This window comes from Sinocyclocheilus rhinocerous, unplaced genomic scaffold (genome assembly GCF_001515625.1).
Source record: "Sinocyclocheilus rhinocerous isolate Xijiao unplaced genomic scaffold, SAMN03320098_v1.1 scaffold110, whole genome shotgun sequence".
NCBI classification, from domain to species: domain Eukaryota; kingdom Metazoa; phylum Chordata; class Actinopteri; order Cypriniformes; family Cyprinidae; genus Sinocyclocheilus; species Sinocyclocheilus rhinocerous.
This window is the reverse complement of record NW_015639867.1, coordinates 796,325-806,432: the sequence shown is the minus strand read 5'-3', so window position 1 is coordinate 806,432 and position 10,108 is coordinate 796,325. Positions and strand designations below refer to the sequence as shown.

Genomic DNA, 10,108 nt, shown 5'->3' with positions numbered 1-10,108 from the left:
GCAGCGCTGATGACAAGTTTCTGTCCGCGTCTCCATGTGTGTGCGCGAGTGCGTGTCTATGTGTGTGCGTCTGTGAGAGAGAACGGGAGAAAGAAAGCGTGATTTCCGTACATAAAAAGGTTGAAGACATGGAAATGGGTTGTCAATTTTACCCTATTGTTTGTTATATTTAATTGCTCAATGTCTTCTGGGGTTTTAGTTCTTTTACTGTTGTAGATATCCCATAGTATAACAAAAATATTATATATCTCTTAGTTGTGTTTGGGCCCCCTCTGGACGAGCAAGCATAGGCACGTGCCTAGAATGCCTATGCGTAAATCCGGCCCTGGGTAGCATGTTTCGTCGGTACTCGCGCTGTTCTGTAGGTTATTAGAAGTTTATTCATTCTGAAGGTGTCGCGTGTCCATATTGCACCAAAATGCGACACTGCACTCCCTTGGGTCCGCAGCAACACACCCGCCACGCGCGAAGTCGATTGGATGAACGGTGCTCGACATAATAAAAATGCAAACAGACAGACACACAGAGATTCCTGCCTTTATTAGAGAGAAGAATATGTTCAGCCCCCTCCCTCCGAAGCTTTGAATATTCGGTGTTGATTACTACCGAAGCTTCGAAGCTTAAAAAATGGTATTCGGACCAGCCCTAGGCTTGTCCACATGATTTTTAACAAACTGCAGACGGGCAAAAATGTTTGTTTTGGAGAGCAGTAGCTTTCTTCTTACAACTCTGCCATGCACACCATGGTTGTTCCGTGTTCAGTGGTGGACTCATGAACATTAACATTAGCCAATGTGAGAAAGGTCTTCAGTTGCTTAGAAGTTACACTGGTGTCCTTTGCGACCTTGTGGACTATTACAAGTCTTGCTTTTGGAGTGATCTTTGTTGGTCGACCATCTGTCTGTCTGTGAATTTGTGGAGTTTAAACTCTTTAGAAATGGTTTTGTAACATTTTCCAGCCTGAGCAACAACAACTCTTTTTCTGAGGTCCTCAGAGATCTCCTTTGTTTGTGCCATGATTCACTTCCACAAACATGATCAGACTTACTGATAGATCCCTGTTCTTTATATAAAACAGGGCTGGCACTGACACCTGATAGTCATTCCACGGAATGAAAACACCTCTGAACAGATGGACTCTAATTTTAACCTTCAAATTAACAGCTAATGCTACAGATTCACATACTTTTGCAATGCACAGATATGTAGCACTGTTCAAATGAAAATCACATATTTCCCTCAATTTGTCTCATAGAACCTGAAGCGAGTGGCAGAGACATGGATGGATGAGTACACAGAGTACATCTATCAGCGCCGGCCCGAGTACCGCCACCTCTCCACCGGTGACCTGACCGCTCAGAAAGAGCTCCGCAAACACCTCAAATGTAAAGACTTCAAATGGTATATGAACACTGTGGCCTGGGACCTGCCCAAATATTACCCACCTGTGGAGCCACTGCCAGCTGCCTGGGGAGAGGTGGGTGATCAAAGACCCTGTTAAAATGTGCACATGCCTGGATTGAGCAAAATGCAGAATTTAATAACTGGCTTTCAATCATTCTATTCATGATTTGGAATTTGAATTGGATTAGCTACATAAAGATGCTGAAATGGAACTTGAAAGGGAATTAATGTAAGTGGCTGTGAATTTTAAAGAAATCAGTACAGTTACACAACAGAGCAATTTGAATAAAACGAATTTTTGTGTATATAGTAACAGTGGTGTATATGACGGACGGACGGACGGACGGACGGACGGACAGACGGACAGACGGACAGACAGACAGACAGACAGACAGACAGACAGACAGATAGATAGATAGAGCAGTAAATCTTCTGGTCTGATCTGTACAGTTTTGACACACTGCTGCCTTTTTTGTTACACCTCGTTTCTCTTTGTTCCCCCATTAGTGGGTGCATAACTTTTCCCCGCTTGCTTGGTTTGAGTTACGCACTAAAAACGACACAGTCGTGAATACATATTATGTGAGACAGAGCATAGATGCCAGTACAGGTATAGGCATGTGTGTGTGCATATGACATAGAGTTTATGTGGAAATGTTCATTGATTTATGAGAAGCACTGCCTGGTGAGATATAACATATTTTTCACCAAAGACAAGCAGGCGGCCGATCCTCACCTAAACCCGCGCTGTCTAATATACAGCGACATCACATCGTAACCATTGTTTGCATCACTGCTTCCTAATCCATAAATAAACAGAAGATGCGTAATACATTTATTACTCAAGCTGATACAGGAAGACAGGCTATTCAGGTCATTCATTATCATCTGGGTTTCCTGTGCCAGAACAGCGGTTCTCGGGAACACGTGTGGAGAGACGGGCCTGCCATTTCTCTCCATCTGCAGTTCTGCCATGTCTGTTATAGTGGAGGGTATTTAATATACATGGACTGATTCCCATCTTGTGCATTTTGATGGGCCTTTTTAATCACTGCTGAATGATGAACCTCACAGACATCATGCCTTAATGAATCCCCCCGGGGAACACCATCTCCTCTTTTTTCAATCCCCTGCCGTGATGTGTCAGAAATGGCAAGTAATAATTTACAAATGTAATTAATTTCCCATCCGAATTAATTGGATGGCTGATGCTTACCGTAAAGCGTATCCATCCATCCGAACTGCACATACAGGCTGAGGTAGTAATGGAAACTGTTTCAAATGTTTCAGTGGAGGTGGCCCAAAAAAGTCCATTAGCCAACAACATGCCGTCCGTTTCACTTATTGGCTCTCTCTGCATTAGCGACGTAAATTGATAGTAAAAAGGAAAGGCTGTGTGGCGTGCGGCTGGGGAACCTGCTCGGGGGAAATTTATGCATGGTAAATATCTCCTTTCCTGAGGCGAAATGATAGTAATTTGACTGTCAGGCTGATAGCTTCATACGCCACGCTCTCTAGCTGGTCTGCCAGCGTGGCCACCTGTCACCCCGCCTGATGTATTGCACAATAAAAGAGCCTCATTGGACTTTCGAAGCCACCCCCACGGGCCATGACAGAGAGGGGGGGGGTATAGCTAAGGAATGAAACGGGCCCTTGTCGGCATTTTCAGCAAAGGACAGGGGTCACCGTCGGCATGACCTCCAGCTGACAGGGCAGTGAAATGGGTAAGCAGGCTGTCAACCATATGCCACTCGGCCACCTGCACGTGTATATACTCTCTCTCTCTCATCCACAGCTGTTTCATTGCCTCTTTAATACACTCACATACTTTAAATAATGCAATCAGCAGACTTTTCAGCCACTTCTATGCTCATAGCCATTGCTGCCAAAAGCTGGTATAGTGTAAATGCAGTTGTTAGGTTTCCTGTGGCTTGAGAGGAAGAAGAGAGGAGAGACCCATGCTGATTTGGTCTGATTCTGCTGCATTTACCTCTAAAGAGCTTGTGATTACACGCACTCTTCTAGTGTAACCTCATATGCTTTCATTTATATTTCTAGTTTATTTTGTGGTATAAAAATTCTAAATCAAATTTTATTTCTTTTGTGCTCTGCAAAAAAATGTGCTATGCTGTGAACAGGTAGTAGGCGCTGATGATTTGACTTGAGCAGCACTTAAAATGATGCAAGAGGAAATGTTCTTGCTGTTTCTTTCTAATCAGCACAACCTCCTGCTGAATTTTAGAAGAACTTTAGAAATGACGAGAACAGAGGCTTTCGAAAAGCCACAACACTGGCTTTGAGCTTCTTAAAACATACTGGAACACATTTATAGCTGCTCTGACTTCACAGAAATGGGGTTTGGTAGTAAATTGCCTGCATCCAGCAGTAAATTAGATTCTAATGCATGTCTTTGTTACCGTGTTGAACAAGTCAAAAAATTCATCGCGAAAACATCACTCGACGGCAGGCGCAAGGCAGGTCCAAAAGAGAGCGTGAGGCTGCTAATAGACAAGAAAATGAATTAAACATGTTTTCTTTTTATAACCTCGGGAACAAAAATAAGCTTTTAAGAATAAACTGGCAAGGCAGAGCTTGGTGTGACCTTGCTTTTTCGCTTTCATTTTGTTCCATTTGTCAGACTCGTCCTCGCTCGATTCTCCAATTCAGCTTATTTGAAAAGAAAACACAGCTCAAATCGGGTGCACCATTTCCTTTCCCGTAAATAATAAGCAGTAAAGTGTTGACCTGAACTGTAATAAAGACCAACGCAAGGGTTACAACTTTTCATTCTGATGTCACGCATTGTCCTCACCCGCCTCAGAAAGCTTATAGCGTCCATCTGCTGTAGAAACCAGTTTGATTGCATTAGTTTTCAGCTGTGGCTTAAACTCATTCAAACATTTAAGAGTGAATTTTAGTCTTTCTGACAGCGAGCATTAGCAAATGCTTCTAGTCACCAACAAGAAAAATCTGCTTTAAGTCATGCATTCACAGAGCAGAACGCATGGAGCAGAACTTCATGTTGATTTGTGCTGCCTACTAACTGATTTCCAATTACTTTCAACAGTCATGCCTTGCCAAGAGCTCAAAACCCCTAAATCCCTCACCTCAATCGTTCAGGACTCATGAGCGTGAGAAAAACATATTTGAGGAAGCGGGCTCCAACAAACACTCTGTAATCGGTTTCCTCTTATGGTCTTGGTATGTAGTGCACAATTTCAGCAGTGGAAGTTTATGCATTGTGCATGCACTACACTGCACAGCATAATATGTTCCACCACAGTTCATCCTCTTTGTTAGGTCTCCTTTTTGTGTTTGTGCGTGTGTGTGTGTGTGTGTGTGTGTGTGTGTGTGTGTGTGTGACCTTGCCCCAGGCCCTGGTCCCCTCATGACTCCCTAGTGAGGTGAATAAGTGAGCAGAATTGGCCCAGAACTGCTGCCTGCTCTTCTGTGTCTGCTCAGGAGGCAGTGGCTCCAGCCACTCATGCATTATTGAGCTGCACTGTGACAACACCTGAATGCCTTAAAGAAAATTAGGCGACCTGGACAGCCAATCAAAAAATGAAAGAAAAAGACCAATTTAAGGACAAGGGGCAGCAGAACTCTCTGGAGTTCATGCAGTGGGGAAAGTGCACGTGTCTTTGTGAACAGGTGTATTTTGAATGAATCATTATTTAAATAGGCCGATTTAGCACTTGAAAAGATTGGAGACCAGGGGTCGCATTGTACCTCGCCGCACAGTTAGGAAAGAAGTGAAACTTTTGGTGATAACTTTTGTTATCTTGAATCCACATCTGAGAGCACTGTAGAGGTGATTGTTATAGTCAGGAAGTACTTTTTTATCACATCTAAATGGTGTAAACCACATACCTCATGGGTAAATATTTAATAATAGAAAGAATTTGCAGATGCTTTTGACATTCTCAATTCATTAATCTGCATCATTTTAGACATTTTAATATTCACAGAACTGTCAAATCTCAAGCAACATTTCTTGATAGAGAATATTGATTGCATTTTGCTAATATATTATCTTTTCCAAGGCAAAATTTAGATGTTGGTGTGAAAGTTGTTCTGTAAGAGTATTATAGTATAGTATAGTATAGTATAGTATAGTATAGTATAGTGAGGTTTTGTTGAAATTGCAATAAAGACCGAATTGTGTTAACATGAATAACTGGAATAGAAATTATTAACCAATAATGAGTAATTTTTTTTTTTTTTTTTTTTTTTTGCATTATGTGCCATTGTTTTTAGCAAAAGCCGTTTCAATGACTTAAATTATATATAGATAAATCAGTATTTCTGGCACATTTATAAAGACATTATAAATTAAAATACCTTTTTTGTGGTGGGCTGCTTAGTTAAAAATGCTGGCAGGGCAGAACATTCCTTATTGTTGAACCATGTATAATTTATTCAGTACTGATCAATTATATAATAAACTTACAATATTTAACAACTGAAAAAAAAAGTATTAGTATTGTGTATTTTATGCTTATTACTCTTCTCACGTCGCCTATACTGAAATTTTGTGTGTGGATCGTTTTTTGTATGTGTGGAGTTCCTGGCTGTGTCCAAATCCATGTTTTCCATGACTGCTAGGAAGCTACCTTCAAACACAGCTGCCTATGTAGAGAGTACAGGCAGCAAGGCAGCTCAATAGCTGAAACAGTGCTTTTGTGTGTATTACAGTACAGATTTGTCCTACAAACTTTTTGATCTCCAATTCCTTATTCTTGAACCTTGTTAGATACAATGACAATGCTAAGGCTAACCTTGTTAAATCCTTGTGCAATTGAAGGGTGGCATTCAATAAATCTATTTCTCTGTCCATAGATCCGTAATGCAGCGTCTGGTTTGTGCATCGACTCTAAACATGGCTCCACGGGCACCGAGCTGCGTCTGGACACTTGTCTGAAAGAGGGCGCAGAGCGAACATGGGCACACGAGCAGGTATAAGGCTCCTAACTGATGATAGCATGACATGAAGCTCATTCTGTGATAGTCTCCTTGAAATTGAGAGAATCGCTGTTCCCTGTGGTGGTTAGATTTTCACATTTGGCTGGAGAGAGGACATCAGGCCTGGGGATCCCCTACACACCAGAAAATTCTGCTTCGATGCTATTAGTCAGAATAGCCCCATCACCCTGTATGACTGCCATGGTATGAAAGGCAACCAGCACTGGAGCTACAGGAAGGTAATGTAGTCAAAAATGTGAACATAGCTACTCACTCATTGAAATAACACAAATGTATGAGAATTATTGTACGTAGTGACTAAAAACATATTTGTTTTAACTTCTTTGAAGTAGCTTCTTCAAAACTTGCCTTTTCATAGATTACAGGTCTGGGGTCAAGGTTTTTTTAGTCAGTTTGACCCTGTAAGCCCCTGCTGGTAGATGTAGTAACATGTTCTCTGTCGATGTGTTCTCTGATAAAATAACATATTTTTCAAGCAACATGAATTGCAAAAATATAATTATAGTATATCAATAAAAAAAAAGTTGTATCATTTCTTGAGAAAATGTGACTATATATGTAGGCATAAGACTTTAGATTTATAGAAATAAAAACAATTTTTGAGAGAGAGTGTGTGTGTGTGTATATATATATATATATATATATATATATATATAAATAAAAGCAAAATTGAATTGTTCATGTCTTTAAAAAAGATTATATATCAGCCATTAGATGAATGCATAAGTCTTGAGATGAATATACATAATACTATTTTTTCAGAAAGGTTTTATAACTTTAGGGAAATGTATATATAAATGTATATGCCCTTTAAATATAAATAATTTTACATCTTTTAAGAAAAAGTAGTAGGCACAGTATTTGTCTGTAAGAACAATATAAATAACGGCAAGTGACGGAATACAAAAGCTTTTGACGTTATGGAGATAAAATCCATTACAGTCTACATGAGTAATGTTTTACACCCAGGTGTTGCGTTTTCATATAGCTTCATACATTTTCATATACCATCTCTAAGGAAAAGCCGCACCTGTCTTCCTCCATATTCCCTCTCCACATCTTCTTTAGGAGGTCAATAAAGTATATCTACAGCAACAGAGCAGCATACACCTTGTTACAGATGCCCCTGTGGACTAACGCCTGGCGCTCTGGGCCCATCACTAACGTCAGAGCGAGCCTAATACAGAAGCTCAGTTTTTCTAGCCCTCTAGCGAGGTAGAACGAGCCTAAACTGAGATATTCTTTCTCACATAAGAGCTTTAAGGTGCCAAGCAAAGAAATCACTGTCATTGCAGGATAGGTCAATGGCAGCGCTATAGAGAGAGGAAATATACAGTTGAAAGGAAGAGGTGGTACCTGGCAGTGGAGCAGCCTGAGGCGCAGAGAACAGTAAATCAACCCAGGGGAGAGCGGCACAGAACTGGAGCCGAAAGCCCGAAGGCATGTCCCTCCTCTGCTCAGCCTGAGCACTCCCTCAGGGACACATCCTCTATTTTTTCACCGGCTCTGTTTGGCATACTCAGTAGTTTCTAGCGCAAAAATATACATGCCCGGTGTGCTGTGGAGAACGCTTTCAAGTGGAAAGTTTCTTTGTTGTCTTCTACTTTTTGATAGGAGATTGATGTTGAAGCGTTCCCTCATTCTTTCACTTTTATTTAACTTTCACATTCCTCTACCTCCCACCCCTCTCATCCATCATTTATCAAATTCTCACATTTCACCTCCAAACTCAAGCCATGAAATGAAGTCAGCTTTTCTGATTAGCGGATTCCGTGTTGGGTTCTTCAGTTCCACCCCTGTAATCTGACTGAAGGCTAGTGGGAGATAAAGCAGGATTAGACCTCCAGCAGAGTCACGGTGACTGTGTTTATTGTTTATTTATTTTTATTTCTCTCTCTTTCTCCATCCCATCTTCTTTTTGCTCCAGGATAAGTCTTTGTACCACCTGGTGAGCAACGGTTGCATGGACTGTAGCCTCGGCGATAAGCGGATTTTCATGAACAAGTGCAACCCCGAGTCTGAAACACAACAGTGGATCTTCCAGAAAGTCAACACTACCGTTCTGGACAAATTCAACAGCGGCACCAGCTCATAGGACCTGGGGTTGTGGTCGAGCCAGTCAGCTGGCTTCCACACATACACACACCTCCCACAATCCTTAACGTGGGCCTGGATGTTGTTGCTGTCTGGCTCTGGGTTCCTCTCAAGGTTCTGCAGCAGACTGAGCAAGAGCAGGCTCTTGAAAGAGGAGACTAGAAACACAGAGAGACACAAGGCTGGTGGAAACGCATCCACAATGAGCACCTTGCTGGTCGAGGAGAATACAAACAGCCTGGACTCTCTAGTAGGGGTCTAACTTCTGCCCCAGTTGCTCCCTATACATTAAAAAAAACAGTGCAGCTTTAGGACTTTGGAAGTGGAGTCCAGTGAAAGAATGTTCTGTATCAGTCCTTGAAGATTGCATGGGGGATTTGTACAAAACCAGAAAGTTTGCTCTCAGATTTTTTCTTCTTTTTTTTTTTGTAAAGCTATTTATTTTTCTCTGGGATTGTTTCGACTGTATATTTATTTGTATTTATTTGGTGCCTTTTCCAGATTTAAGTTATGTGTATTGACTCGGTTTTATCATCTCTTGTACCTGTTAGAGTCAAACTTGGGTCGAGGTGTTGGGTTGACCTAATTAAATTAGATCTTTGACTTTTTCAATGGAATCTATCTTGTTACAGAGTTTCTCGTCTATAAATAAAGCAGAAAATGAGTGGATTTGTGTCTCTTGCCTGTGTGGTCTGTCTTTGTCATACTGATAGAAAATCTCAAAAGTGGTGGTTTGGCTCCCTCTGGTGTTGAGCTATTTTTGTGTTCGGTATCACGCTTGCTTTTAAAACTATATTATTTCACCTTTCAATTCACTGAATCTCGAGTCACTCCTTCAGTTTTTATATTCCACTACTTGATAACAAAATCTGGTCTGCATATAGCTTTTGTTACCTGTGTTTTTCACTTACATGTTAATGACATTTTAGTGACAGCAGCAATTAATATTATAAATGTCCTTCCTGCAAGATAGATATGTGTCATTTCGTTCATAATTAATAAAGGACCGTTTATTATAGGTTTTGTAGCTTTTATGGTGTTTGGCAGCATGTCTTACCCACTCAGTATGAATAAATAGGTCTAGCAGATCATTTTTAAATATTGAATTTGTATATTTCCATAACATCAATAATCAGCAAATATGTACAGGTAAAGATTTAATACCACAGTAATTCTATTTTTTTGGTGTGGTTTGCTGTAAGGTGCTTTAGATTATGTGGGGCCATAGTTGTCACAAGTGCTATAGCCTACCTCAACTATTAATTCAGTTTATGGTTCAGACCAGTTGCATGTGGATATCAAATAACCGAAGTCTTTTTTGTGAATTTATTTTTGTAAATTGAAATACATACCTTCACATTACATGATAAAACCACAACGACATAATTAAGACAAGAGCCAGCTACATAATGAATGAGATTTTAAATGAAAGGTTGAACTGTGTTTATAGGGCAAGGGCATTTTTCATGAATGTGAAGTAAGGGCAAGTTGTGACATGTTTTAGAAGTTGCAGTTTTATACAGTTTATTGATTAGCATTTCTGTTGGCCAGTAAATTTATGGATATTCTCTCTTCTCTTTCATTTTTATTTAAATTTATTTTGTTACAATATAGAGTGTGGCTCGCG

General features: G+C 40.5%; 1 protein-coding gene across 1 annotated transcript in view; it reads left to right on the top strand.

Moving 5' to 3' along the window:
- The window catches only part of LOC107752230 (polypeptide N-acetylgalactosaminyltransferase-like 6), a 159,633-nt gene extending 150,903 nt beyond the window's left edge, over window positions 1–8,730 (top strand). Inside the window, exons 6-9 of the mRNA XM_016568148.1 lie at window positions 1,256–1,477; window positions 6,244–6,360; window positions 6,456–6,605; window positions 8,315–8,730. Of these exons, the coding sequence (XP_016423634.1) occupies window positions 1,256–1,477; window positions 6,244–6,360; window positions 6,456–6,605; window positions 8,315–8,482 (657 nt within the window). The 3' untranslated portion in view covers window positions 8,483–8,730. The remainder of the gene's footprint in view (window positions 1–1,255; window positions 1,478–6,243; window positions 6,361–6,455; window positions 6,606–8,314) is intronic.
- Window positions 8,731–10,108: the final 1,378 nt, after the last annotated feature.